Source organism: Ipomoea triloba, chromosome 13 (assembly GCF_003576645.1).
Source record: "Ipomoea triloba cultivar NCNSP0323 chromosome 13, ASM357664v1".
NCBI lineage: Eukaryota > Viridiplantae > Streptophyta > Magnoliopsida > Solanales > Convolvulaceae > Ipomoea > Ipomoea triloba.
Window position 1 is genome coordinate 27,156,656 of NC_044928.1, and position 27,812 is coordinate 27,184,467.

General features: G+C 35.4%; 4 protein-coding genes across 5 annotated transcripts in view; all 4 read left to right on the plus strand.

Annotated features, from left to right (window-relative positions):
* The first annotated feature begins 702 nt into the window (after nt 1-702).
* On the plus strand, nt 703-4,688 carry LOC116002930 (poly(A) polymerase I-like). 2 transcript variants are annotated; one of them, XM_031243121.1, is made up of 15 exons: nt 703-962; nt 1,049-1,151; nt 1,285-1,407; nt 1,559-1,656; nt 1,836-1,919; nt 2,045-2,178; nt 2,259-2,331; nt 2,424-2,469; nt 2,551-2,660; nt 2,790-2,897; nt 3,002-3,061; nt 3,298-3,359; nt 3,477-3,792; nt 4,034-4,286; nt 4,365-4,688. In XM_031243121.1, exons 1-14 carry the CDS (start codon nt 882-884, stop codon nt 4,259-4,261), a joined length of 1,626 nt encoding a protein of 541 aa, XP_031098981.1. In that variant the 5' UTR covers nt 703-881; the 3' UTR covers nt 4,262-4,286; nt 4,365-4,688. The 2 variants fall into 2 exon arrangements, with proteins under 2 accessions (XP_031098981.1, XP_031098980.1); XM_031243120.1 differs by having other exon boundaries at nt 4,034-4,688.
* Nucleotides 4,689-7,266: 2,578 nt separating this feature from the next.
* Nucleotides 7,267-13,476, plus strand: LOC116001984 (RNA polymerase II C-terminal domain phosphatase-like 3). The gene is made up of 12 exons (XM_031241978.1): nt 7,267-8,192; nt 8,308-8,443; nt 8,612-8,667; nt 8,797-8,860; nt 8,955-10,352; nt 10,435-11,007; nt 11,548-11,694; nt 11,779-12,047; nt 12,135-12,246; nt 12,328-12,585; nt 12,788-12,834; nt 12,943-13,476. Exons 1-12 carry the CDS (start codon nt 7,507-7,509, stop codon nt 13,004-13,006), a joined length of 3,810 nt encoding a protein of 1,269 aa, XP_031097838.1. The 5' UTR covers nt 7,267-7,506; the 3' UTR covers nt 13,007-13,476.
* Nucleotides 13,477-17,087: 3,611 nt separating this feature from the next.
* On the plus strand, nt 17,088-18,625 carry LOC116003022 (protein NETWORKED 3C-like). Its single transcript, XM_031243206.1, has 2 exons — nt 17,088-17,259; nt 17,976-18,625. The coding sequence occupies exons 1-2, from the start codon at nt 17,181-17,183 to the stop codon at nt 18,542-18,544; spliced, it is 648 nt and encodes a 215-aa protein (XP_031099066.1). The 5' UTR covers nt 17,088-17,180; the 3' UTR covers nt 18,545-18,625.
* Nucleotides 18,626-21,583: 2,958 nt separating this feature from the next.
* The window catches only part of LOC116002994 (coiled-coil domain-containing protein SCD2), an 8,456-nt gene continuing 2,227 nt past the window's right edge, over nt 21,584-27,812 (plus strand). The window contains exons 1-15 of the mRNA XM_031243178.1: nt 21,584-22,214; nt 22,848-23,017; nt 23,271-23,346; nt 23,984-24,025; nt 24,103-24,165; nt 24,477-24,526; nt 24,643-24,670; nt 24,878-24,949; nt 25,038-25,148; nt 25,237-25,297; nt 25,479-25,595; nt 25,751-25,869; nt 26,354-26,423; nt 26,693-26,734; nt 27,042-27,082. Of these exons, the coding sequence (XP_031099038.1) occupies nt 21,825-22,214; nt 22,848-23,017; nt 23,271-23,346; nt 23,984-24,025; nt 24,103-24,165; nt 24,477-24,526; nt 24,643-24,670; nt 24,878-24,949; nt 25,038-25,148; nt 25,237-25,297; nt 25,479-25,595; nt 25,751-25,869; nt 26,354-26,423; nt 26,693-26,734; nt 27,042-27,082 (1,452 nt within the window). The 5' untranslated portion in view covers nt 21,584-21,824. The remainder of the gene's footprint in view (nt 22,215-22,847; nt 23,018-23,270; nt 23,347-23,983; nt 24,026-24,102; nt 24,166-24,476; nt 24,527-24,642; nt 24,671-24,877; nt 24,950-25,037; nt 25,149-25,236; nt 25,298-25,478; nt 25,596-25,750; nt 25,870-26,353; nt 26,424-26,692; nt 26,735-27,041; nt 27,083-27,812) is intronic.

Below are 27,812 nucleotides of genomic sequence, written 5' to 3' on the forward strand. Positions count from 1 at the left end.
AACACTTCACCTCAATAATTAAGCAATTAATTACTCCGTAATTACTGTATCACTTAGAAAACCCAAACAACCAAACGGCGCCGTTCCACTCAGATTGAAAACATTAAGGAATGAGTGAATGATGCCATGATTACCATTAAATCAAACAAATTATTGCTTGTAATTATTTGAAAACACGTTTGAGGGATGCCTTTATTGGACAACCATTAATGTCTTTGATAGATTATATTTAAAATTAAATAAATTATAATTTAAAATTATATTAAAAAATTAAAGATCACCTTTGTAAAACAGCCATAACGGCTCACAATGAACAACCATGATCTATTAAGATTTAGATGGTCGTGATTGTCCAACTAAAAAATTGTCTATTTTTATTTTTTATTGTCAATTTTTTAAAAAGTTTGGTCAAATTAAAATAATAAAATGTACGGTGTTTAAAACATATAATAGACGAGATACTTCAATGCGGATAATTTGCTTCAAGAACTAAAATTGTAACTTTTGTTCGTTAAATTAGAGTGCATTTTGCAACTTTGAATAATAGAGTTCAAATGATTATCAATACATAATTGAGAGACTAAAAATATATGTTTAATCGTGTTAGATTTACGTCTTTTAACTCATTATAAGTGGTATTAAAAGAAGACGGGCCTTTAGCGGGTTACAGCCCGTTTACTCAGCTATTTCAGGCCCACTTAATGCAAATCGTGCAGGCATCTCTACCAGTAAAACGTCATCTCTTTCTCCGTTCCTTTTCCGGCGACCTCTGAGTCAAAACCCTATGCTTCAATCCTTCTCTAATGGCGTAAAGCCTTAAAACTCTTAACCTCAAATCAAATAAATAAAAAGAAAGAAGAACAAAAACAATCTCCCCTCTCATGGCAATTCCGGCAGTTCAAGGCATATCCTGCAGAACCCAATTCATTTTTCGCCGCCCCATCCCTTACTGCATCCGCAAGGTCTTTTGTTTTAGTTTCATTTCAGGCAAAAATCCTAAGTTTATGCTTATTCGTGTTTATTTATATGACCTAAATTTGAATTTCAGGTTCGGAGTCGCAGCTCAGCTGCGGCGGTTGAATCGCTCGTTGAACCGCTAAATGATTCCAAAGAAGAAAAGAAACGGCTGAAAGCTCATTCTAATGCAAAAGGTGATTTGTTTGGAGCTATTGACCCTGTTGTTTTGAAGATCATATAGTGTTGTTAATGTTTACTATAAAGTGGATGAGTGCCGGTGAATATAATTTTCCTTGAATGTTGTTAATTGTTAGTCAAATGTGGCAGGTAGTGGGTATAAGAATGCTTCTGATTCTGAATGGAAGAAATTGAGTTCCGAAGAGCTCGGAATTCGGACCTCAATGATCTCTAAATCTACTAGATTGGTCCTGAATTGCCTGAAGCAAAAAGGTATTACTGGAAAAAGATATCTTTCTGTATAATTAGTTTTGTGAATGCACTTAATCTGGAGCTTGGTCCTGGGAGAGTGTCAGTTCTTCATTCCTCTACTTGATACACAAACCATTTCAAACTATGTGTGAACAATTTTCTGGTGTTACAGGATATGATGTCTACCTTGTGGGAGGTTGTGTTCGAGATCTTATTTTAAAGAGAATTCCTAAAGATTTTGACGTCATAACATCGGCTGAGCTTAAAGAGGTTTGTTTTTGCTCTTCATTTAGTCTGAGCTTAAGTGTTGGTAGCTTCACTGGATACCCCACCCCTCCCTACCCTGGAATACAGAGAGAGGGATAGAGATATTGAGGCTTATGTTTCACCTGGTTGCTTTTCGGATCAATAGTTTTTTATCTTAATCCTAATGCTTTCAATCTTTTTAGGTGCTTAGAACATTCCCACGGTGTGAAATAGTTGGAAGGAGGTTCCCAATATGCCATGTGCATGTAGATGATGTCATCGTAGAGGTAGTTTCTTTGACACAAAGTTTTCAATATCCATAGCTTATTGTTTTGTAAAGTAAATATTTTTATTCAAACTGCTGATTAAATAGGTTTCTTCTTTGTGTCCTTTATTTTTTTGTTTGGAGCAGGTTTCAAGCTTTACTACCATGGGAAGGAAGTTCGGAATGAATTCATACCATGCTGTTCGAAGGCCTCCAAGATGCAATGACGCTGATTTTATGCGGTGGAAAAATTGCTTAGGCAGAGACTTTACCATAAATGGGTACATAGAGTCATGAGTTTAAATTATTTACATCATCATTCTAGGCACTGTGAAACTTATTATGGAATACTTTTTTGCAGATTGATGTTTGATCCATTTGCAAGAATAATATATGATTACATGGGTGGACTGGAAGACATTAGAAGGGCTAAAGTGTGCATGTATCTTTTACAGTTTTTGTTCTTGTCATAAGAAACTCTTTCCCAGTTACCATTGTGCTCAATCTATTAGCTCCATTTGTGTAGGTACGGAGTGTGATTCCTGCAAGTACTTCATTCATGGAGGATTGTGGTGAGCATGAGTATTTGTTTTTCTTAGCGTATCTTACACCAATGCAATGTTGCAACTCAAATTCACACTCACATCTTACAGCACGCATCTTACGTGGGGTGAGGATAGCAAGTCGTTTGGGATTTCGTTTTTCTCGAGAAACAGCACATTTTGTAAGAGAATTTTCACCTTCTGTGTTAAGACTTGACAAGGTATTATGTTTTGTTTATTGTATATATATATATATATATATATTTACATTTTTATATTTCTGTCTTTTCCTTTGTTATACTGATGAAACTGTTATCAACTTTTTCATTCTTCTGTCACCTATTTTGCAGGGAAGGATACTAATGGAAATGAATTATATGTTGGCATATGGTTCTGCAGAAGCTTCACTAAGATTATTGTGGAAGTTTGGAATTCTAGAAATTCTTCTTCCAATTCAAGTACGGAAGTCCCCCTCCCCTGCCCCATGCCCACCCCCCACCCCCTCGATAGTTGCCTATAATCTGTATGTCATACATAGTTCTGATATAATTGCATCTTGCAGGCTGCTTACTTGGTTTCCCAAGGTTTCAGAAGGCGTGATAGAAGATCTAACATGCTTCTGGTAACTGCAAATACATGTTGTTTTGACTATTCAGTCTTATGTAGTTTTCATATGCATATATCTAATTAGTATCAATAATGCGTCCAACCTAGCTATGAGCATTAGCCTCTCACAGGAAACTTTTATTGATTTATGAGATTTTTTAAAATAAAATATATTAGACTCTATTAGCTAAGCTTCTTTATTGTATTGGTTGTCATGTTTTTCAATCTAATTTCTTTGCTATGGGGCTTCAGTCATTGTTTTCCAGCCTGGATAACCTTCTGGCACCTGATCGGCCATGCCACACCAGTTTGTGGTAAGAAACAATTTCTCTCTTCATAAATAGTAAACCTTTCCATACTATGTTACTGTATTTTAGCTGCAGATTCACAAGACTAGGCCTTTTAAGCTGAGCATGCGATGACATTTACAGGATTGCAATCTTAGCATTCCACAAAGCTTTGGCGGATAGACCTCGGGATCCATTGGTGGTTGCTGCATTTTGCATTGTTGTCCACACCAGTGGGTCATCTTCAGATGCATTAGGCATAGTGAGGAAGATCTCACATCCGCACGATCCAAGGTTTTCTGAGCTGTCCATAGATCACGATCTGAAGTCAGATGAAGTACTTCTGGATGAGGTCATGGATCTCGCAGCTGATGTAAAATCTGCATTAAAGAAGATGACAGATGAATATTTTGTTTCCCAAGCACTAATTGAGTATCCCGAAGCACCACACTCTGATATGGTAAGCTAAGTTCTAACGCGTATTCAACTTATTCATTTTTTTTAAATGTGTCGTGCATTTAAATCTTAAAGCAAATTAGTTCGTCTACTGGGATTTTGGTCAAGTGAGCATTTGGTTATCACAGCAAGCCCAACCTTCACAAGCAACACGAGTTATCAATTCAGTTTCACGTTTAGTGAAAGTCATTGACACTAATTTCAATCTTCTAGTGATTGTGCGATCATTGTTTTAAAACATGCAGGTGTTCATTTCACAAGCGTTATCACAGAAGGTGTGTGCAATATTTGAGTGCGTGAAAAGAGGAAAGCAAAAGGGATATGCCCAAAAACAAGGCAGCAAGATTGACTATGAGGCCCTAACACTAGGCAGATTACATGAAGTTAGACGCGTTTTTGCTAGGGTGGTTTTTGATACCGTATATCCTCTACAAACCAACCGTGACAATTCTGTAGACAAAGTTTCAAGATAGATCATCATCCACACATCATGTTCAAGTAATCGTGTCCTTTATTCCACTTCTGGTATTCTATGTTGACCTCTGAGCCTTTATCTCAATGGTGCTTATTTAGCAGAACTGGCCCTTCAAGCACAACATCAAAAACCGGAAGAACAACCTCTGTGCAATGACAGGCTGCATGCAATTAAGCAGGGCTGAGGTTATTTATCCCACAACTGTGAATCTCGATGTACCAAGTATAATGATTCTTGTAAGGAAACATGTCTCGGGACCAAACTGTACAGGTGCGAGATGCATTTATTTCGATAATTTCTTCAGTTAGTAAACGCACCTGAAAACATACTTGAAAACCTCATTGAAAAAGAAACAAAGTAATGCAAAAAAGAACCATGTGGATAACATGGTTTGATCCTCCCTGGATGATGGTTCTGTTCAGCCACCTCATATTGTTCTACACCTCAACTTGAGCTTTGATCAATGTCATTTGCTGTGGACAGGACAGAGAATACATTTAAAAAATGACTGGAAAGCCATAAAAGACAAAACCATATATGCATTTACAAACAAAAATGAAACAATATTAGAGCAGATTAATATTATTAGCTGGAATGCTTTTGAGGCTTTAGTTGTGATACTTATGGCTGTGGTTTCTCCTTTCAACTTTGTGATAATGTTTTATAATGCCACCAGGCACCAGCAGTTAATATATTAGAGTAACCATATTTGTGGTTTTTTGAGAATTTTTTTAATAACAAAAAAATTATTGGATGGATTTTTCAACAAATGGGGGTGCAGTTTTTTTTTTTTTTTTTAATGATTTTTATTCTTGCAAATCAACATTTTTTATTGGGTCGACTTAATGTGAATAAAAGTCTAGCATGGCCTGATGCTATGCGTTTGGAGCGCTTTGCTCCTTTTTAACGCCTTTTTCTCTTCTCTTTCATCACCTTCTTGCCTACATTGTCAGACAAAAATCAAACCATTGAGGTTGCTCTTAAAAAAAACTATTGGCTATAATTTTATTTTATTTTTATAATTCAAGTTCCCGACTTTATTCAATTATATCCTGAATCTCATGAACTGTTTAGGTTTATGAGATGGTAAATTGAGTTAATTTAGTTTCAAGACTCAACACGACAACACCAACTTAGGTATAATTCTAATGACTGGGGGTCGACTGCAAATTTGCAAATGCATGACAAATCAAACATAGTAACAATAAGAGCATATTCAAGTACACTTTGTATCAAAAAAAAACAAACTATCCTCATAGTTAACGCCAGTTTAATGATTTCGTTAACGGATAACTAAAAATGGTCATGCCACAATAAAACTATAACCAATATAGGATGTTTTGAAAAAAAAAACAATGGACTAAAAGTGGAATGACACCAATCAATCTATGACCAAATATGAAATTAACTCCAACATTTTACATTTTAACTTATTACGACCAATTAGCTAAGAAAAATATTGATTGTCAAACACCCTATTTAACTTGTTGACTAAATCAATAAGCTAAATTTGGTCAACTAAACTAAAGAAAAAATTGCATTTTTTGTCCTATGACTATAGGAGTCATGTTAATTACGACACTTGACTTTAAAAACTAACAATTTAGTCTTGTAACTATGCATTTTTTAACAAATTAGGTCCTCCCGGCCAAATGTTGCCAGAAAAACGTAAATCATTTTTAAGTATTTAATCATGGGGGCAAATCGGTCATTTCATGTGGTTTCTTCTTATTCCTTCACCTGTTTAGGTTTCTCAACGTGTCGACGGCGGATTCCTGCAACAGCGGCCGTCTAAGTCTGCTAGGAGGCTACGGATTCCGCCCTCAGAAATGACGGATAGTTTAAGGCTATCGTTGCTGGAGGTGAGATTCTACTGGCACTCTGCGACGTACTCTTTTGCGCTGAGAAGAATGCCGTCGTCAAGGAGATTGATCGTGACTTTGATTATGCCTTCTTCAACCAACACTTGCCGCACCTCCTGCACAACGGAGATGTTCTTCAACCAGCAGTTGTCGCCTCTCTCTCTCTCTCTCTCTTAGTTGGACTAACAGAACTGATATGTTAATGCACTTGGAAAAAGAGGTGCGATGGGGTAGCGCACCGTTCAATGCATTTGGACAAAGGTGCATTTGAACTAGAGGTCAAGGGAGCGAACATAGCAACACAATCGCGATTGCACATGCGAGTACAAGTACAAGGCATGCATGAGGTTGCGAAGTAGGTGCAGGAACAAGCATAATGGCGCGAATAGTTACAATCATTTATCCATAACAAAATCAAGTGCAAGAATAAGCATAATGGCGCGAATAGTTACAATCGATTATCCATAACAGAATTAGGTGCAAGAACAAGCATAATGGCGCGAATAGTAGTTACAATCGGTTATCCATAACAGAATCAACAACCTGACAAAATTTAAAAATAAAAAATAAAAATTAACATACACTTTTGCAGGTAAAAATAGTCAAAAACATATCTTATCTATACTATAAATACTACACTTTTAAATATATCAATTAAATGATTCGTTCATTTACTAATCAAAGATCAACATTAGGCCAAAATGTACTAAAATATATACAAAATTATTTAAATAATTATTCCTCTCTATTCTCTAAAAATAGAAATAACAAACATTTCAATCACTAAAATAAAACAATACAAGGCATGTGGCAAAAATGTTTGACATCATTAAATTTTATATGAAAAAATCATAAAAATAATCTATATAAAAAAAAAAGGAGAAAAAAGTATTTAAATCCAACCTAAATTGAAATAGAGTTTGAATAAAATTGGAGGTATTATTATTCAAAGATAGACTATAATAAATGAAATTGAGGCGCTTACCCACAATTGGCGGTCCAACGTTTACCAAATCCACCACCTCCCAGATGATCTACGGCTGAGATGTACTTTCCTACGTCCGCATCCTAGATTCCACTGCTCTCAAAACCCATCTTAAATTTCTCTCTCTCCTCTCTTTCTTCTCCTAAAACTTTCCTCTTCTCTCCGATCCCAACCTGCGCCACACTTCCGAATTCGGAACAAATCCGATCAAATCCAGCCAGGATTTACCCCAATCTGCGATTTCATCTTGAACATTCGGATATTTCAATCAATTAATTTCTGTGTTTTTTTTTTGTTTTTATTTTTGGTTTGGAGATAAGAACCCTAAAAAATAACACACACTCCCTGTTTCGGTGCAAATTTGGTGCGTATTAATTATTTTGGTTGGGTTCACGCATGTTTGTAGCTACCGATTCGATTCCAATTGGGTGTAGAAAGGTATATAAGGAAAGAACCCTAGATTTTTCCATGGAAGAGGAATGTAATACGGCAGGTAGAGCGGTTGGAGGAGACGTGGAGGAAGGTGAGATCTCGGATTCGGCGTCGGTGGAGGAGATCTCCGAGGAGGTTTTTATTAAGCAGCTAGACACTCCGCCTTCTACTACTAGTTCTACTACTACTTCTTCTACTTCAACTGCCAAGGTAAATCCGAATGCCAATGTTTCGAGTGACCCGACGAAACCGGCTCGGGTATGGACGATGAGAGATCTGTATAATAACTATCCAATCTCGAGGGGTTACGCTAGGGGTTTATATAATCTCGCTTGGGCTCAGGCGGTTCAAAATAAGCCTTTGGACGAGCTTTTCGTGATGAAGAAGGCTGAGACGGATGCTTCCAGTAAGAAGGATGGCACTGTGGAGGATTCTGTTAACGACAAGGTTGTGATCGACGTCGAAGATGACGTTAAGGAGGAAGGGGAGTTGGAGGAAGGTGAGATCGATTTGGATTCGGAGGTTGTTGAAAATGGGGATTTGAAGGAGGTTAATTCTGAGGCCATGGCCATGGCCGTGGATGAAATGGGGAATAAGGTTAATTTCATTCGGGAAGGACTTCGGAGTGTGACTGTAGTAGAAGCAGAGAAGTAAGTAGACATCTCGTCACTTGTTTCTGTATGAATAAACTGAACTAAAAGATTTATAAACAATGGAATATGTATAATGATGATGATTAACGGTGGTATTTAACTTGTTTTGTAGATACTTTGTTGAAGTCTGCTCCAAATTGCAAAGATTGTTGGATAGTTTGCACGAAATTGTTTCTGAAAATTCATTATTACCAGAGAAAGATGCTTTGATTGAACTGTTTTTGACTGCAATCCGAACTGCTATCACCGTATGACATCCAATATAAGTTTAATCTATTGTATTTTGTCTGGTATTTGTCTCGTAGAATGGTTGTTTAGCTTAAATTATACAATGAGAGACACAATTCCCTTCTTAGTGATGGGCTGAGTCTATTACCTATTAGGAAAAGAGTGGCTGAGTCACTTGTCATTTGCAGGTGTTCTGCTCTATGAAACAGAGTGAGAAAGAGAAACACAAAGATTACTTATCCAGGTTTTGGTTCTTCTTTTTAAGTATTGCATTTGTCCTTTTGCTTTCTTCCCTATCTGCAGAGAATTTTGTATTTGGAAGTTAAATTTCTTGGCCATTTCTACCATCTCATTTGTACAAATTCATTTACAGAGTGCTTATTGGTGCAAGTAACAAAAAGCAGCCACCGCTTTTTTCCGTGCTGCAGTCCAATGAGGTGAGATTTAAAATACTTCATGTATTTAATTACTTTGCTTAGCTAACTACACTATCTGGTAGTTGAAGCTTTTTACTGATGCTTGATCTCACAGGTGGGCAAGCTGATTCTTTCTTTAGATCTTCCGTCAGTTCCCTTGAGAACTGAAGATGGTGTTGAGGACTCGGAGATGAGATTGGTTCAAGAGAGTAATGTGAATGATTCAGATATATCTGATACTGATGCCTTTCAAGGCCCAACATTTGTAAAGAGACAGGATTTAGAATCTGTATCTGCAAATTTTATTGAGTCCAACCTGTCAATAGAATCTTCAAGGCTTGGGGTGGCAAATTCCAAGCCTAGAGGGTTATCACTTCCCTTGCTAGACCTTCATAAGGACCATGATGTAGATAGTCTTCCATCCCCTACACGAGAAAGTAAGCCAAGTTTTCCTATTGATAAGGCTGGAGTATTGAAACCCGAGTTCCCCTTACCAAGAGGAGCTCTTCAGACAGGAAACTCTGTCACGCATCCTTATGAAACAGATGCCCTTAAAGCTGTTTCCTCCTATCAACAAAAATTTAGCCGTAGTTCATTTTTCATGGCGGACAGGCTTCCGAGTCCAACCCCCTCCGAAGATGGTGATAAAGGGGACACTGACATTGGTGAAGAAATTTCCAGTTCTATCACCCCAAATTGCAATTATTTGAATGCATCAGGTCCTAGACAACCTGTTGTTTCTTCTCTGCCCAACATGAATCCAGTTGGTGGACAAGAATTGAGCAATGTTAACAGTGCTGGTTCTATTGGTGTAGTTGCAACCCCTGTATCAAGGAGTTCTCCAGTAAAAATCAAAGATCCAAGGCTTCGAGCCTTAAATAGTGATGCACCTGCTCAAAGTTTTAACCCATGTCTTCTGCCTGTTTCTAACACTGAAACTAGAATGGCAGGTTTTGGGGAAATGGTGGGTTCAAGAAAGCAGAAGACATTTGATGACCCAGTTGTTGGTGGTCCATCAATGAAAAGACAAAGAAGTGAGCAGACAGACTCTGTTATAGTCAGTGATATTCCATCTTATACTGGAACGGGTGGTTTGTTAGGGGGTAGAGGGGATGGTGGATTTCCAATCACAAATAGTAATCTTGTGTTGAAGTCCATAAAGGATGCTAGTAAATTGGAACAAGTAGCAACTGCTGTCACTACTACTACCACTGTGCCAAGTGTCCCGATTAATGCTGTTGAGAATTTACCAGCAACAAATGCCAGTGTAGCAGCTACCTTGCAATCTCTACTCAAAGACATTGTAGTAAATCCATCCATATGGATGAATAGAATTAAGATGGAACAACTAAAGTCTATGGAGCCCTCCAAAGTCACAACACAACCTTTAAGCTCTTCTAATTGTATTAGCGGAGGTATTCTACCGGTGAATATAGCTCCTCCCAAAGCTTCCGTGCCTGACCCCAGGCAAGGAGGAATACTTCAGGCTACTCCTCAGATGGCTATTCCAAAGGTAGGTATCAGTCACACCTGAGACTGAATTTTCATTTTGAAAATATTGGTTTTTCCTAATCTTTATTTATATGTTGTTGCAGGATGACCTGGGAAAAGTCCGCATGAAACCGCGTGACCCTCGTCGTGCTCTTCATAATCCCCCAATTCAGAAGGGTGACCAATCCACTACTGGTGTACCAAACACTCAAGGAATTACTGGCAGCTCAAGTGTTCAAAGGCAGCAGGAACAGTTGGATAAGAAGTCATCATTACCCAATTCCTCTGTGCCACCTGATATTTCTCACCAATTTACTAAGAACTTGAAAAATATTGCTGACCTTATATCTGTTTCTCAACCGTCTATATCCTCACTTTTAGCTTCTCAAACTCCTTCAACACAACCAGTACTTGCTCATCAAGGTAAATTGGAAGGTAAGAGGGTTGTTTTGGAGTCAAGCCAACCCTTAGCATCCGAAGTGGCTTCTGTAGTCCCTTCTCGACCTCAGAACAGTTGGGGAGATGTTGAGCATCTCTTTGAAGGTTTTGATGACCAGCAGAAAGCTGCTATACAGAGAGAAAGAGCAAGAAGGATAGACGAACAGAAGAAAATGTTTGCAGCAAGGAAGCTCTGTCTTGTCTTGGATCTGGACCATACTTTACTGAATTCAGCTAAGGCATGGATGCATATCCGGATCTTGATTTGCAATTTTGCATTTCCAATTTTGAACTTAGGGTGTGTTTGGTAGCCCGGAAAATGATTTTCCGGGCTTTTGGTGTTTGGCCGTGCCTGGAAAATGCCTGCAGTCAAGGAAATCAACTTACGTTGACCAAGGAAAATGAGACCATTTTTCCGGAAAATGACTTCCGGATTTTTTTTTCCGGAAGTCATTTCTCGGACTTGGCTTCAACAATTGTTTGGCCAAAATTGCCACATCTTTTACTTTTTAAAAGAAAATACTATTATTTTATATATTATTATTATTTTATATTTTTAAAAAAATAATTAAAATGTAAAATTATACAATTTAATACATTTTCCAGAAAATGAACCAAACACACCAAGTCAATTTTCCATAATGCAACCAAACACGGGAAATGAAATTGTTTTCCGGAAAATGACTCATTTTCTAGAAAACATTTTCCTGCTTTCCAAACACACCCTTAGTTTCTTTCATGTCATATAGATTTCTTAATCTTTTATTCTTGGCTTTCAGTTTATTGAAGTAGACCCAGTACATGATGAAATTTTGAGAAAGAAAGAAGAATTGGACCGTGAGAAGCCTCAGAGGCATCTCTTTAGATTTCCACATATGGGAATGTGGACAAAGTTACGACCTGGGATCTGGAATTTTTTGGAAAAGGTAACATCTTGGGAACTTTTTATATATGCCGTGGTTTATAGATGGATTTCATTGTGACCTTTCCATCTTTTTACATGAATTTAGGCTAGTAAGCTTTTTGAGCTACATCTTTACACAATGGGAAACAAACTTTATGCCACGGAAATGGCGAAATTGCTTGATCCAAAAGGTGATTTTTTCGCTGGAAGAGTTATTTCCAGAGGTGATGATACAGATCTCATTGACGGTGATGAAAGGGTTCCTAAAAGCAAGGACCTGGAGGGGGTTTTGGGTATGGAATCGGCTGTTGTGATTATTGATGACTCTGTGAGAGTTTGGCCTCATAACAAACTAAATCTGATAGTTGTGGAAAGGTGAATATGCACTGAGAAAATTATTTTAGATTATTGCGAGTTCCTTAAATTCCTATATAAATATATATTTTACTCTTTGGTTTGTAGGTATATTTACTTTCCTTGCAGTAGGCGCCAGTTTGGCCTTCCAGGCCCCTCTCTTCTTGAGATTGATCATGACGAGAGACCCGAAGATGGGACTTTGGCCTCTTCTTTGGCGGTGAGATGATTAACATTGATTAGTAATCTGTGTATGCATTTGATGTTTCCATCCTGATTGTCTTTCATTGCCTGAAACTAGGTCATCGAGAGAATCCATCAGATCTTTTTCGCTCATCCATCATTGGATGAAGCTGACGTTAGGAACATCTTAGCAACAGAACAAAGGAAGATTCTCGCTGGTTGTCGAATTCTTTTCAGTAGGGTATTTCCTGTTGGAGAAGCTAATCCTCACTTGCATCCATTGTGGCAGTCTGCTGAACAGTTTGGTGCTGTGTGCACCAATCAGATAGATGATAAGGTTACCCATGTAGTTGCCAATTCTCTTGGGACGGATAAGGTATATTTCTTTCAAACATCTTTACAGCCTTACAGGTTGCAATTTGGATATTCAATAAGTTTAAGCAATAGGTGTAATGATATATTGTAATAACTATGTGATGTGTATATATGCATACAGCATGCCTAATAGCCAGTCCCCCTTGGCTTAAATCATGTATGGATGTTTCTTTAGGTGTCTGATTATATTTTTTCATATATAGGTTAACTGGGCTTTTTCTACCGGGCGATTTGTCGTGCATCCTGGATGGTAAGAACTGCTTTGCTGCTTGCAGATAAGTTAAGAAAGCTTTTCACTCTGATTACTTTATCAGGTCTAAAGATTGGTTTGTTTCTCGATTTCAACAAAAAATTGCAGGGTGGAGGCTTCAACTTTGCTTTATCGACGAGCAAACGAAATTGATTTTGCAATTAAACAATAAACAACCCACAATTCCTTGCACCTGATAAAATGTTCTTGATGCCTAAAACCGAGTTAGGAAAACCGGTCACATTACACTTTAACCTTGATGCAAGCAGGAATGCAGGATAATCCTCTGCCAGAAACTGAATGAACCCCATCCCATCCATCTCCTTGCTAGCATTTTGTTCCCCAAAAAAAAAAAAGGAAAAAAAGGAGAAAATGCCAGGTGGAGATACTGAAACTATATAATAGGTGGGAAATGAGACTGGTTAAGTTGGGAAAGGGTTGAGATTTTTTCAGAAGCATTCTTGCCATGGCAGCACAGATGGCTGCTGCTGGCTTTGTTCAAAATTCAGGATTCCTTTGGCCATTAATTAAAAAGTGGCCCCATTTTTGAGTGTTGTGGAAAAAGGAAAAATCTTGTACGGGTAAATTCATTGTCAATATTCCAATTTCGGTAGAAAAATTGAGTTGAGTGGAGTTAAGGTATATCTCAATTAAGCAAGCCATCATAATTCCATCTAATTCCGGGACTGAACTAGATTCTAGACTAAGACAGTACTTGCTCTAACCTCAAATCAAATGAATAAAAAATAATCATTCCGTATAAAACATAAACAACTAAATAAGTGAATTATTTTGTAATTTTTTAGTTCTTTTTAAAAAAAATTATTATTCTGGATTAGTGGTGATTCTTATATAAGCCTTGCAAATTATCTCATTCTGATACTCCCAAGGAGAGAGAGAGAATGTTTGCATGATTCCAAAGCTTTGCTTCGTCGTCACACTCACACATTGGATAAGGTTCTGAAGTTGACTGGTGCCGCCTGCATTATGCCAATACGCAATGTCTGCATATGCCTTTTGCATGGACCATTTTTTCATAATTCACACTACACATGCTTGCCCACCCAACCCGCAAACCATTAAAAAACTATATAAATATATACATATATATATATATATATTTACTCTCCAAACTATTATATGTGAAGTTTTAATATATGGTATTTGTATATAACATAATAAAAAATAATCAATTTTAACATTTGAGTTTTGGATATAACTTAATTATAAAATATCCAAACCAATAATCTTTAGGCAGGTTATCTAGCCATCTAGATTATCTTTAACCTAAGTGTAAGTGATGGAAGATAGCGATAAGTATGGATGTATGGTAATGAATGTAGTTATAACGGTTGAATATATACATAAGTAGATAAAAGGTAAGGGTAAGATAAGTAGGTCATTGTAGGAGTAAATATGTAGGTAGGTAGGTGGTAGTGTGGGGTGAAATAGATAGAGAAGTGATGGAGTGAGGTAGATTTGTATGTAATGAAAATGGTGATTATAATTATACTTTTTAAAATTAAAATTATGTGTTTTGTATTTGGTGTAAATAGATAAGTGAGGTAGATTTTTGTATGTAAATGATTATGGTTAAATTTCCATTTTTTATATTTGGAAATTTTGAAGGAAAAAAAAAATTGTCTTTTGTACTTAAAAAAAAAAAAAGCATATTTTTTTTTTCATTCTCCATTCTTCAAAAAATTTAAAAATCTTCCATTTAGTAATCGATCCCTTAATTTTACTATAACCCAATTCAATTATTAAACATTTATTTCTAATCCCAAATCAATTTCTCTATTCAGAATCATAATCAAAATATTGTCTACAGTTGCGTTTACTTTAATTTTACAGTTTTATTTATTTTTTATTTGTTATTTTTAGTTTTTCATTTCTACAAAATTATTTTTCTTATTCCTACTTGTCAAATTAGAGAAATATACAAATGAACATAATTTTTTTTTTTCATTTCTCTAAAATAAAGAGAATCTCTCCCATCAGTAAACACAACCAACTACAATTTTGTCCTCTTAGATCATAGCTCTTAGATGGAGATATTAACAAAGTATTACATTTGACACTATTACATACTATATGTAAGATTAAATGTGATCACATTTAAATTTACAAATGATATTATACTCAACTGTTTAAAAGAGGGGTTTTTTTTTTTTTTTTTTGGGGGGGGGGGGGGGGGGGGTGAGAAAATGAACTTTTGATCTCTTTGTTATAGATGTATAAGTGAATTTAGACCTTCATTTATTGGTGTCTCTATTTTTTGTTCTCAAGTTGATATTAAAGTTGTGTTTTTAGTCCCTTAGAACTAATTTATAGTGTAATTAAAGTGATGAGACAACATCATCAATTCCTAATAAAGGGTATTTGGTTTTAAAGAAACTTCAATTATTATTATTTTTTAGTTGTATTACTTTAATAATTAGGGATATAATTAAAAACACAACTTCTATATCAATCTAGTGATTAAAAGGGAAAGTTTTAATGTGGACCGTGGTGCAAAACGACGCCGTTTCTTTTAATGAAAAGAAACGACACCCGTTTTGCGTAATTAGTTTTATTTGTATAACTTATTTATTTTCATTTTATATACATTGTAGTTTCATTTCAACACAAGTACAATTTCATTCCACATTATACATACAATAGTATTATTACAGTGAGACATGTTATTGAATTTCATTTTATACACATTGCAGTCTTATTACAACACCATTAAATTATAGTAATTCTAATTCAACTACGGTTTCATTAGACAATATATACTAAAATATGTGAAATTGTTATTCAATTTCATTTTATATACATTGTAGTTTCATTACAACACAATTACAATATCATTTTGATATAACTACAGTTTTATTTGACAATATATACTCAATATGTGAGACATGTTATTCAGTTTATTTTTTTACATACTGTAGCTTCATTTCAGCAAAACTAAAGTATCATTTCTATTCAACCACAATTCTGTTTGACAATATACACTCAATATGTGAGACATGCATGTTATTCAGTTTCATTTTATACATACTGCAGTTTCATTTCAACAAACTTAAAAAAGTATCATTTCAATTCAATTACAGTTTCATTCGATAAAATATAAACACAATATGCGAGACAGTTTCATTTGAGATACATTGTAATTTCATTTGTTATAAACACACAAAAATATGGAATTTGTTAAAATGTAACGGATGTCTGTTTCTTTAAGTCGGACTAGGGTCCACAGTATAACAACCGGATTAAAAGTGAATGAGCCAACATTTGAGAATTTGAATCCACTTTACCCTATAATTAAGGGACCAAAAGCACCATTTATCGCCTTGATTAGAAAGGGTGGCCAAGTGAAAGAATTGTTATACGGTGGATCATGATTCACACAACTATGTGGACCATGGTGGTATGCCACAAATATGTAAATTGTCAAATAAAATTGTATTAGAATTAAAATATTACTTTAGTATTGTTATAACAAACATATTGCTTGTATGTATAAAATAAAATGAATACAAGAGCTCATACATACATGCATGCAAAATAATACTCCGTAGTTAAAATCTTGGATAAGAAAATTTAATGTGTATATTATTTTTTGGGTGACGATAAAAATTTGAAGTTACTACCCAATTTTTTGGGATACGAAAATTATATTTCCCCAACTTGACCATCCCTGCCTACTACTACTACTACTATTATTCACCAATAATAAAAATTAAACACTTGGTGAAAATTATACTCCATAAGAGTACACCTACCATTTTCCTATTAAATATATACAATATAAATTTTGTCACTCTAAGTGGTCTCTAACTTATCCAAATGAAGAAAATATTTCTTTATTCAAGTTCTCCAGCTTTTTATTTACAAAGTTATATATATCTTTTAGATTTTAATTAAGGACAAATTAGAATATGTTGTTTTTAAAAAACTTTGACGTAATACCAAACTTTACAACAGAATAAAAAAATATAACAAATAATGGAATAAGTCTTATATATTCTTATTACTAATATTATTGTATTATGAGCATATTATAATATCCCAAGTTATCAACTCATTATTTAACTTGACCAAAATATATGAATAGCCAAGTTTATTTTACTAGGAATAGAAGATATGGATAATCGTACCGTGTACATATTTATAATTATAATGACTCCGTGTTATACTCGTATTAGGGTTATTTATTGCGTGTATGTATATACATATATAGTGGCCTTCAAATCTTTAAATCTTCAATTAACAAACTCCTACCTACGACTCCTCCTCGTATACATCTAACGACTACTACGAACGAACCTATTGAATTGCTCTCATCTCCAGTCTTCATGGACAATATCTCATCATCATCAGCTGCTTCTCAGTTTCGTCCCCATCACTCTCCCTGGCTTCACAACACCTTAGCAGGTCTCTCTCTCTCTCTCTCTCTCATGCAAATTCAGATTTAGGGTTTTTCTTGTTCTGATCTGGTTTATTATATTATATTATATTGATGAATACATACCAAGATTAATGTCGTTGTTATATACGCAATACTATCCATATCTGTTTAATTGCTTGATCTGATCGGATGGGGTGTGCATGCATGTATATATATATGTTTCTCATCTTTGATCACACTCTAGTATCATTATGACTGTATACGTTTATTAATGGGATAAATTCTTCAAAAGAAAAATTTTGATGTTTTTAGCATTCAATCCCTAATTGTTGTTTGCCCTTTTAATTAGGGATTATTTATTAGCTATACATGTGATGTTATATTTTTTTTTCTTTAAAATTAAATCATAAATAACCAATTGGCCTGGGCTGTACACCCTCGTCTCTTACAAGAGAGAGTTCGAACTCGCTCTTGTATTGAAATAAACCAATCTTTATCCCTTAAAAATGACTCTTACAGTTAAGGAAGGGACAAAAAAATTTGTATCGGAGTATTTTTATGTGGGCCCCACAAAAATGGTCTGACCTCAAGATTTTGAGTATGAAATTAAAAGTTGGAAGTAGAAAATGGGATAATAGTACAATTATATATATATATATATATATATATATATATATATATATATAATCCCTAATTATATTACATTATATTGCTTTGATGGATTCATATACCCTATACACAGAGGTGGATGCTAAGTTGAAGACAATCATGAAGCTGGTCGAGGACGACGGCGAAACATTCGCGAAGAGAGCCGAAATGTACTACCAAAACAAACCTCAACTCCTCGACCTCGTCCAAGACCTCCACAAATCCTACACCGTCCTAGCCGAAAACCACGACCACCACCTCTCAACTCACCATCACCATCGCGTCCAAAACTCCGACACCGTCGTCGTCCTCCTCGAAACCGCCGCCGCCGACAAGGAACCCCCCTCGGACTCGCCCCCAATCCTTAAAAACCCCGAAGAAGACTACAGCATCGTTAAAGCCGCCTCCCCGGACAGCGATGACGGCGGCGAAGCGGAGGAGGCGGCGTCGTTTTGGGACGCGATGAAGGTCGTGAGGGATAACGAGAGCGTTTTGGCGTCGTTTTTGAGGAAGTACGAGGAACAGCGGGCGGAGATTGGGAGGCTGAAGAGTGAGATTAGGGTTACGAGGCGTTTGCTTGATGTGGAGAGAGCTGAGAAGCAGCAGGGAAGGGGGAAAGGGGGTTCCAAATTTAAGAAAGCTTTTCGTAGATTGCTTTGTTAATTAAGTTACAGGGATTTTTTAATGCTCAGTACTTTTTTTTTTAAATGTGTATAAACTGTGTTTAGTTGATTTTTAATTATTATTGAGAGTACATATATTAATATGCAATGTTTGATTTAATGTGTTTGGTTGGTAGTTATATTTTACCTATAAGAAAAAAAAGTCGAATAAGTCATTAAGCTTTAAAAAGTTACAATTAAATAGTCTAATTATCCACTGATAAGACAATAATAATCGGTAACGTAACTATGGCTCTAGTGACAAAAGTCGGCAACCGAAGAACGGTTGCAATCGTTATATTGTGGACCAGGGTCCATAGTATTGTGGACCCTGGTTCGACGGACACCGTTCTATCCGTATTATATTAAGAGATTATGTGTATTGTAATATAAAATTCTGTACATTAATGATTTAAATGTCATGCCTCATGAAACATAAATGTAAGGTTGTTGGTTGCCTTTGAAGAAGAAAAATGTGTCTAGTGATAGGTGTACAATTGCTAATTGACTTTTTCATTAGAAAAGTCATCGATCGGCGATTGTTTGTTAGTTGTTTTTGTCATTAAAACCTTAGTTACCGATTGATAATTGGTTGCGGGCGTTATAGTGCTCAAATGCTTTTTTGGTATAAAGTTTAATGATTTATTAAAATATATTTTTCCTATATTTTATAGCGGTATTTATTTTACCCTATTCGATATCTCATATATACGGAGTATAATATATATATTTTTGTCTCCTCAACGCCTCTACATAATGGCATTGCTATCATTATCATGCCCACTTCCACTGTCATTATCATCACCTAGCTACTAAGGCCTTTCTCAATAGTTCAAATTTTGGTGTGATTTTTGAGGAGTTTTTGTAAGTGCGATTAAGAAAGAGAAAATGAGATAGAGGAAAAATAATAAAAAGAAAAAACAAAACAAAATATAAAGTTGAAAAGAAAAAATAATAAAATAATATTTTTACGCGAGCAGTCTCCTTCTTTCTCATGCTGCCCCCCACCAAAACTTGCAAAAACCCCTAATTTGCATGGAATACCATTGCATTCTCTCTCTCCTCCACCATGTCAAAAAACTCATTAAATTTTGTGCAAAATTTACTAATGGGGAAGGCCTTCTGGTAGCAAAAGCGCACACACATGCATTTTCCTATTAACTCAAACTAAAGTTGTACATATGTATATGATAACAAATCATCCATTTTAAGTATATGCATGTGAATTTGTTCTTATACACACTCTCATAAATAATGAGATTCAACTTTTTTTTTTGAATACTATTGATCGGATCTGTGACCTCTCACTTAGGAGGGTTACAGGTATGCCGCTTGACCACAAGACCTTTGGCAATGAGATTCGACTTAATCAAACTAATTATTGATTCGATTAAAACATATAACTCTTCAAGTATTATTTTACCATATATCATAATATCAATTATTATTTCATTATAAATTTCCATGATTTTCTATTATTATTTCCATAAAAACCTATAAGTATTAATAATGTCAAAGCGAGCCAAACTTAAAATATATTGGCCTATTGAGTTCCAGTCATTGTTGGCAAACTTAATAACTATAAACTATTGTCGTTTTGAGTGAAATAATCTATTAAAAAAAACAAAAGAACACTAGCTAATCGGTCCATCGCCTAGACCACCGCATTACTGTGATAATTTAGACAGTCAAATTTTTACAGCATGGTCTACCATGAATGGTATATCTCATTTGTACTGGAAAAAAAGAGAGTTATCAAAGTGGGGAACAATGATCAAAACTCTATCTATAACTCCATACAAAGATGCTCAAGCTTACTATAATTACATTTCATCACAAATTTTACAAATTATTCATAACTTGAGCCCGTAGTACCCAGTGTAGCTATACATGCAATGATATGCCTCAAATATAATGAAATTTGATTTGACTTAATCCCCCTTTTTTTTTCTTTTGTTTGGTTTTCACTACTTCAGTTTTCAGGTTTACTTTACTTTAAATAATCTATTTTTAGACTTTTCCTATAAATACTTGTGGAACTATAAATATCAATATATCACCATCCACTTAAATTAGTTCCACTAGGTGTTTAATATAGCAGTAATTTTACATATACTCCCAATTCACACTCCCATTTTCTACTCTATATGAGTTGGTATACTTTGATTGATCAATTTAATAGGGGGCCATGATATTTGTCCATTTCTTTTTTTTTTTTTCATCATCCAATCAAATTTGAACACAATTGGGAGTAAAAGTTAGAAGTATGATTTTGGGAGTACATCTAGTATTTTTGTTAATATAGTTGATATTTGGGTATTCAACAAATTTGAATATTACTCCCCTAATCCCAATTTATGTCCAATTAATATTGATCGGACAGTTGTCTCGGTAACCGTAATGTTTATTATTCAAAGTTTGAGATTTTGTGTAAACTATTTATTTATTTTCTCAATTTGAGCCGGTCAACACATGGGACCCTAAATTGATTTACTCCATTGTCTACTATGATTACAAAAAAGATTGTTATTCATAACGCACATCCAGATAACGACTACGAACAATTTCTGTAAAAAAAAATCATATTAATGTTCGAGATTTTGTGTAAATTATTTATTTATTTTCTCAATTTGAGCCGGTCAACACTGGGGACCCTAAATTGATTTACTCCATTGTCTGCTATGATTACAAAAAAGATTGTTATTCATAACGCACACTTACATAACGACTACGAACAATTTCTGTAAAAAAAATCATATTAATGTTTGGTGCAATTTCTAAATAAATAAATAAAATGCCACACTCTTTCATATTTTGTCATTCCAATTTAAATGGATAAAGAATAAATTGAAAAAAAAAAAAGAGAGGGAAAAAAAAAAGTAATCTTTAAAGTAAGAAAATGAAAAAAAAAATGGATAAACTAAAATAGGTTCATACTCTAGATTTATGTAATACTAAACATCTTAAAAGTTGGGTGTTAATTTAATGAATAATAGTTTTAGACATTAGTAGGCTCATACTTGATAGTTCATACTTCATAGTCTAGATTTGTGTAATACTTGGCTACTTGCATCCTCACGAGTCACGCCCGCACCGCAACCAAAAACACCAAGCGCTATTCCGGGAGCGTGAGGCTCCGCCGCTTCTCCGGCACCAACTACAAACACACAAAAACAAATATCCGTCTCCGTAAATCTCTCAGGGAGAGCAACTCTCTCAAATCTAGGCATCTCGCCGAGAATTTCGTCTGAATTTCAGCACACATTTCTCTGTTTTCAGTAATGGAGGCGAGGAGAACCGAGAGTCCGGTGTACGCGCGCCATTGGAGCAGCGAATCCGGAGTTCTCAATCCACCGGCCGCCGCGCCGCGTCCGCACCATGGTCGCTCCTCCTCCGTTTCCGGAATGTCCAGCATTAAGCGCACTCAGAATGTCGCCGCCAAAGCTGCTGCTCAGCGGCTTGCTCAGGTCATGGCCTCCCAAGCCGCCGCCGGCAATGACGACGAGGACGAAGATAATGATGATCTCGGCTTCCGATTCGCTCCTCCTCCTCTGCCTCTGTCCAGAACTGCCTCCGGCCCACCTAACACCAGTAACAATAAAATTAACGGTAATGCTGCCAAGGCATCTGCTTCGTCCAGTAAGATCAGTAGCAGATCCTCTTCTCCTTCGGTAATTTCGTGGACTAGATCTCATTTTTTTCCTGTAAATGTTGAAAGCTTTTGTCGGTTGCTAATTTGCTATTAGATATGTTAGGCAATAGTTATGTTTAATTATAATGAATAGGCCATCCTTTAATTTATAAAACGAAATTTAAAAAAATGGTAAGCCGTTTTAGTGAAATCAGTTACTCAATTGAGTTAATAATGGGTTTGAGTAGAGTTAATTCACGAAACAATGTACATAATTTAGTTTTGTGCTATATGTAGTGATACATTGGACCTTTGGCCATGGTTTTTACTTTTTAGCATATATATAGAAGGATTTAGATAGAGTTGACATGAGTGGAACAGCTGAAATAGTTGTTCTTGAAGTTCATAAAGAAGGTAATGGTTAGCAAACTGACAGTTTGATCATTAAGAGTTATGATCTCCTCTAACAAGGACTTACTGCCTTCAGTTTCACATGTCTTACCTCTTTATTTCAAATATGAAGCTCTTGTCCTTGCAATTGAACGAACAATGAGATTATAGTTGAACAATAAGTTTCAAATTAGCAAAAGCCTTTTCCAATTTTACTTGCAGAGTTGTTATCAGTATGGTACACCTAGATGCTAATTATTTACTTTCTTGCTATTTTAATTAGCTAGCTCGGAATATGGTGGAAGAAACTCCATCTCATCGGTCAACATCAGCTGGGAGGCCTTTAACGTCAACTCGTCCTGCACCAGCAGTACCAACTAGCCGTTCGTCACTGAAGACTCCAATACCCATACCACAAATTGATCCTCCTACCAACAAACCACAAGAGAAAAGGTAACGAAGGTGCAACCATCTCTATTTTACATGCTAAATTCTGATATGTATACTGTATTACTGTAACATTTTTCACTCTTAAGCAAAAACATTGATGTACACTATTGCCCAGCTCAAAAGCTCTTACTGTTGCAAGTTTCTGCTTATGGGGTGCATAGTAACTGCCCCATCATGGTCAATACTTGTGCATGGTGACAATGGAGGGGTATTTTGTTTCTCCTCTTTGTATTAATTTTGTAACTTTTTTGTGCAGATTCTCACCAAATTTGGGACAAGTAAATTTAAAAGATGGGGGCCATCAGCCTGGCACTTCTGCACTCCATGATGAAGTGGGAAAATGTTTTCCATTATCTATCTTCATTTTTAAAAAATTTTCCTAGTTTTCATTTTCCATTGGAAAACTAGAAAACATGCTCACGTTCAATTTTATTTCAATTTTTGAAGTATGAAAGTATTTGAACTTCAATGTGTTTTCTAGCTTTCTTCATATTAAAATACTAATGTGCATGGTAGGCAATGGTGGTATTGATTAGTTGTGGGCATATGTAGTTAGGTGGTAACGGTGGTAGAGGTGTTAGTGGTCGAAGGTGGGCATACACACACATAGGAGGAGGTGGTGTTGATCATGAGTGAAGCCGCATGTATGTTTTTGCACTTGAAAATTTTGAAAGATATCTTTTTAGAGTTTTCCAAATGCTTTTGCTAAGTTAGATATATATCTTTTTCATTTTATGCTTTCTAAAAATTAGAAAACACACTTTGAAGAAAACTCTATTTCCATTTTTTTTCAGAAAATTAGAGAATTTTCTAATTACTGAAGAGGCACTAAGTTGACATAATTTGGTTCCATACCCTATGTTCTATATATGTGCATACATATTCTGCAGTAAGATACAAGAAGTGTTTTCTCTTGCTAATAGAACTATTCTCTGTGAACCTCATTTTTCCTTATGGCCTTATGTGCAGCTTGATGTGCTACAAGAAGAAAATGAGAATCTTCTGGAAAAGGTGGATGTTTTGGTAGTTACTTTTTCTCTTCTTTCATCTTCTGTCCTTAATTCTAACACTGAACTTTTTTTGTACAGCTTAGGGTTGCTGAGGAGAGATTTAGGGAAGCTGAAGCTAGAGTTGTGGAGTTTGAGAAGCAGGTTAGTATATATTATTATATTATGCATCATGTTAAGGTGATAATTTCCTTTATTTATTTACTCTGTATTTATTTCTGAACTTTTCATTCACTATTATGTGGACGAATAATTGAGTTGAGATTTCTCAATTCTTCTTGATTGTGATTTCTCTGTACTTATGTTTCATCCACACGTCAGATTGTTAGAACATAACAAGACATTTTGATTCTGTTTCCTGCTACCTGAATTTCATATAATTAATTTTATATTCTTTTGAAATTTAAAACACCCTATATGAACAAATCAATCTAAATAAATCCTGGTTATTTCAGGTTGCTGCTCTTGGTAAAGGAGTGTCCTTAGAAGCCAAATTATTGAACAGGTTTCATAAAATTTATGAACTTTCTTATAAAAAAGTTTAAAATTTCTTATATGTCTACCTATTTATGTTCTCTTTGTAATATAACATGATTAAAAGCAAGTCTTATTAATTTGCAGAAAAGAAGCTTCTTTGCGCCAGAGGGAGGTAATTTTTGGATATTTTGTTAACTAGATTATTGAGTAAGTTGAACCTTATCTTGGGTCATGTGCCATGGCATTTGGTTTGGAATCTTATTTGCATTCCACTTGCCAAAAAGAAAAGGAACTAAAACTTAGAAGAATTGAAATTGATCAGTGTCCTCAATTGTCATCCACTTCATAAAATATGATTGTAATCGGTAAGTTATTCTAGGCTGCACTAAAAGAGGCAAAAGCAAAAGAGGGGGTAGATGTGGAGCTTGCAACACTCCGTTCTGATGTTAAGGTAAGTGTACCACATGAATGTAAGTGCTGCTGTTGCTTTTGCTTTCTTCTGCCTAATGTTCTGACTTTTTCTGTTAAATTTTATATAGAATGCGAAAAATGAGGCAACAGCTGCTGTTGATCAACTTCGAGGGACTGAAACTGAAGTCAAAGCTCTGCGCTCTATGACACAAAGGATGGTGTTAAGCCAGAATGAAATGGTTTGTTGCTGTGCTTTGTGGAGATTAGATTACTATTTGTTGGGCCACATGCTATTACATTTAATTTAATATCTTATTCATATTTCAGGAAGAAGTTGTTCTCAAAAGATGTTGGCTTGCTCGTTATTGGGGTTTAGCTGCTCGGTATGGTAAGTAATATGTTTTCTTTTCTTTTCTTTTCTTTTTTTCGTTGAGATGGGAGCATGTGGGGGTATTAAAATTTGTTTCTAAGCTATTGCATCCCCATAGAAATGAAATTTATGGCTACCTGTGACCCTTGAATGGGCTTTCCACTTTAACTTTGAATCAGGGCTCTTATTTGTTTTGCAGGTATCTGTTCGGATATTGCTATCACTAAATATGAATATTGGTCATCTTTAGCCCCTCTTCCCTTTGAAATAGTCCTCTCTGCTGGACAAAAAGCGAAGGAAGAATGCTGGCAAAAAGGCTAGTAACTTTTACATGTAATCCACAATAATTTCAAAAAAATAAAAATAAAAAAGAAGGCAAAAATATTTATCTTTAACTTTAACATAGTGATTTCTTGATTTGTTAATATATTTTATTTTATATGTGAGATTAATGTGGATATTATTGAACAGGTGATGACAGTCCAGAAAGGGGCAAACATGTTCAGGACTTGAGTGATCTGACTGGAGAAGGAAACATTGAGAGTATGCTTTCAGTAGAAATGGGCTTGAAAGAGCTTACGTCACTCAAGGTTTGCCCCTATACTTCGGTGTCTTTGTGCAATTGTGTGCACTTCTTTTCTCAGGATTTCCGTCTACTTTCTTAAAGTTGATGATATTCTGACTATTCGCGTCTTTTATACTTATTAACTTTATGCTCTTGTCTTCATCATTTATCCATAATTCTGTAGTGAATAAATTATTAAATTCTGCTTGCTCTATGATACCCAATATTGGCTCATTTACTAAAGCCCCAAACTCTTCTAATAAGCCAATCAAAACATAGTGAAAAAATTAGCAAAAGTGCTATAGAAAATATGCTCAACAAATTGAGCTTTTTGCTTATAACTCTGCTCATGACCTAATTGTCAACTGGTCCTTGGCCGGTACACCAAACACTACCTCCAATGGCTAAATGTCCAGATGTATATTTACTACTAGTGCTGTATTATTTTCTTAGTCTTCCTAGCCAAGCATTGGCATTTTCTATAACTATTTTATGATGACACTTTTTAGGTTGAAGACGCAATTGTCCTTGCACTCACTCAACAACGGCGCCCAAACTCTGCTCGAACATCAATCTCAGGTTGGGCATTAATATGATGACAAGTTTGGCTGGATTATCCCGTATTGGTTTATGATTCTCCAAAGTACCCTTCTACACACACACACACACACACACACTAATTGGCCTTCTCTTCTGGAGTCCTGCTGCATTTCCTTTTAGCAGCAGAATGGTTACTTTCTTCAAACTTTGTGCATCTCTTGGTTATTAAATCTAAGATTTAAGATACTTGGGTTACTTTCATATTTTGTGTATCTTAACCTGTGTTGCATCTGCTTCTGCTGTGACAGATCTCAAGTCACCTGGTGATCCAAAGTATATGGAAGCAATTGGTGAGTTTGATATGATATTTTAAACGCATATTTTTCTTGTTCTTGGCATCATCATGACACGGCTTAATGCATAGAGAACGTTTCATAATTTCAGTTTCATTGTCTCTCTTCAATTTGACTAAATTTCTTTGTCTGCAATTTAGAAAATTTCTTGTTCTTTTTCACTGTATGTCTATGTAAATTCTTCTGGAGTCTTCTCACCTGAAAATTTTGGGTACTTAGTTTTGATTTTTTTTTAAAAATTAAAAAAAAAAAAATCCTTGCCATTGTGAATTTTACTCTAGCATGTGCATGTTTCTTTCTGCAGAACTGAGCCCTGAGGAGTCTGAAGATGTGCTTTTCAAGGAGGTTGGCCTCTTTACCTGGTTATATATATATATACATATATATATATATATATATATATATATATATATATATATATATATATATATATATATTTGCTTTCCTTTGTGTGCCAGCCTCTGTATTTCCCTAACCAACGTTGTAATCAGTATACATGCTTCTCCTAATTTTACTATCTAGTGTTGGTGGTTAGCAGCCGCAACATTATCCAATTTTGTCTACCTAAAGAAACTGCTTTCTTTCTTGTTTGTGTTTAATTTGTCTTCATTTGAATCTACTTAGGCATGGCTTACCTACTTTTGGAGAAGAGCCAAGGCCCTAGGTATAGAGGAGGAAATAGCCAACAAACGGCTTCAATTTTGGATCAGCCGCAGTGCACATCACCAACCTCACATGATGCTGTTGATGGTCCTCGTTGTCTCAAAATATCTAATTTTCAGCTTTCAGATATGCTATTGATTGGATTTTTAGCTTATTACTTAGCACAGTGCCTCATTCTTCCTTTCGTCGTAGCTATAAGCTGCTAACTGCCAAACATGGCTCTGTAATTGTGACCTTTGTTAGATTATTGAGTGAGAACTGGCTAAATATCTTGGTCTCTCACTACAAGAAAACACTGAAACATTAATTTACTTATAAATTCTGTTGGTAAATATAATTTTTTCTTGTCGGGTCAGCAGGGCGTTTTATGTGTTTTTGGTCAATTAAGAAGTATATTTGTAATAACTATGAT

Excerpts from the sequence above, each read along its gene's own strand:
- LOC116002930 (XM_031243120.1), top strand. The coding sequence starts at position 882 with ATGGCAATTCCGGCAGTTCAAGGCATATCCTGCAGAACCCAATTCATT. Across the intron at positions 2,179-2,258 it reads AGAGACTTTACCATAAATGG|ATTGATGTTTGATCCATTTG; the intron begins GTACATAGAGTC and ends ACTTTTTTGCAG. Across the intron at positions 2,661-2,789 it reads CTGTGTTAAGACTTGACAAG|GGAAGGATACTAATGGAAAT; the intron begins GTATTATGTTTT and ends CCTATTTTGCAG.
- LOC116001984 (XM_031241978.1), top strand. The coding sequence starts at position 7,507 with ATGTTTGTAGCTACCGATTCGATTCCAATTGGGTGTAGAAAGGTATAT. Across the intron at positions 8,444-8,611 it reads CAATCCGAACTGCTATCACC|GTGTTCTGCTCTATGAAACA; the intron begins GTATGACATCCA and ends TGTCATTTGCAG. Across the intron at positions 8,861-8,954 it reads CCGTGCTGCAGTCCAATGAG|GTGGGCAAGCTGATTCTTTC; the intron begins GTGAGATTTAAA and ends TTGATCTCACAG.
- LOC116003022 (XM_031243206.1), top strand. The coding sequence starts at position 17,181 with ATGGACAATATCTCATCATCATCAGCTGCTTCTCAGTTTCGTCCCCAT. Across the intron at positions 17,260-17,975 it reads GCTTCACAACACCTTAGCAG|AGGTGGATGCTAAGTTGAAG; the intron begins GTCTCTCTCTCT and ends CCCTATACACAG.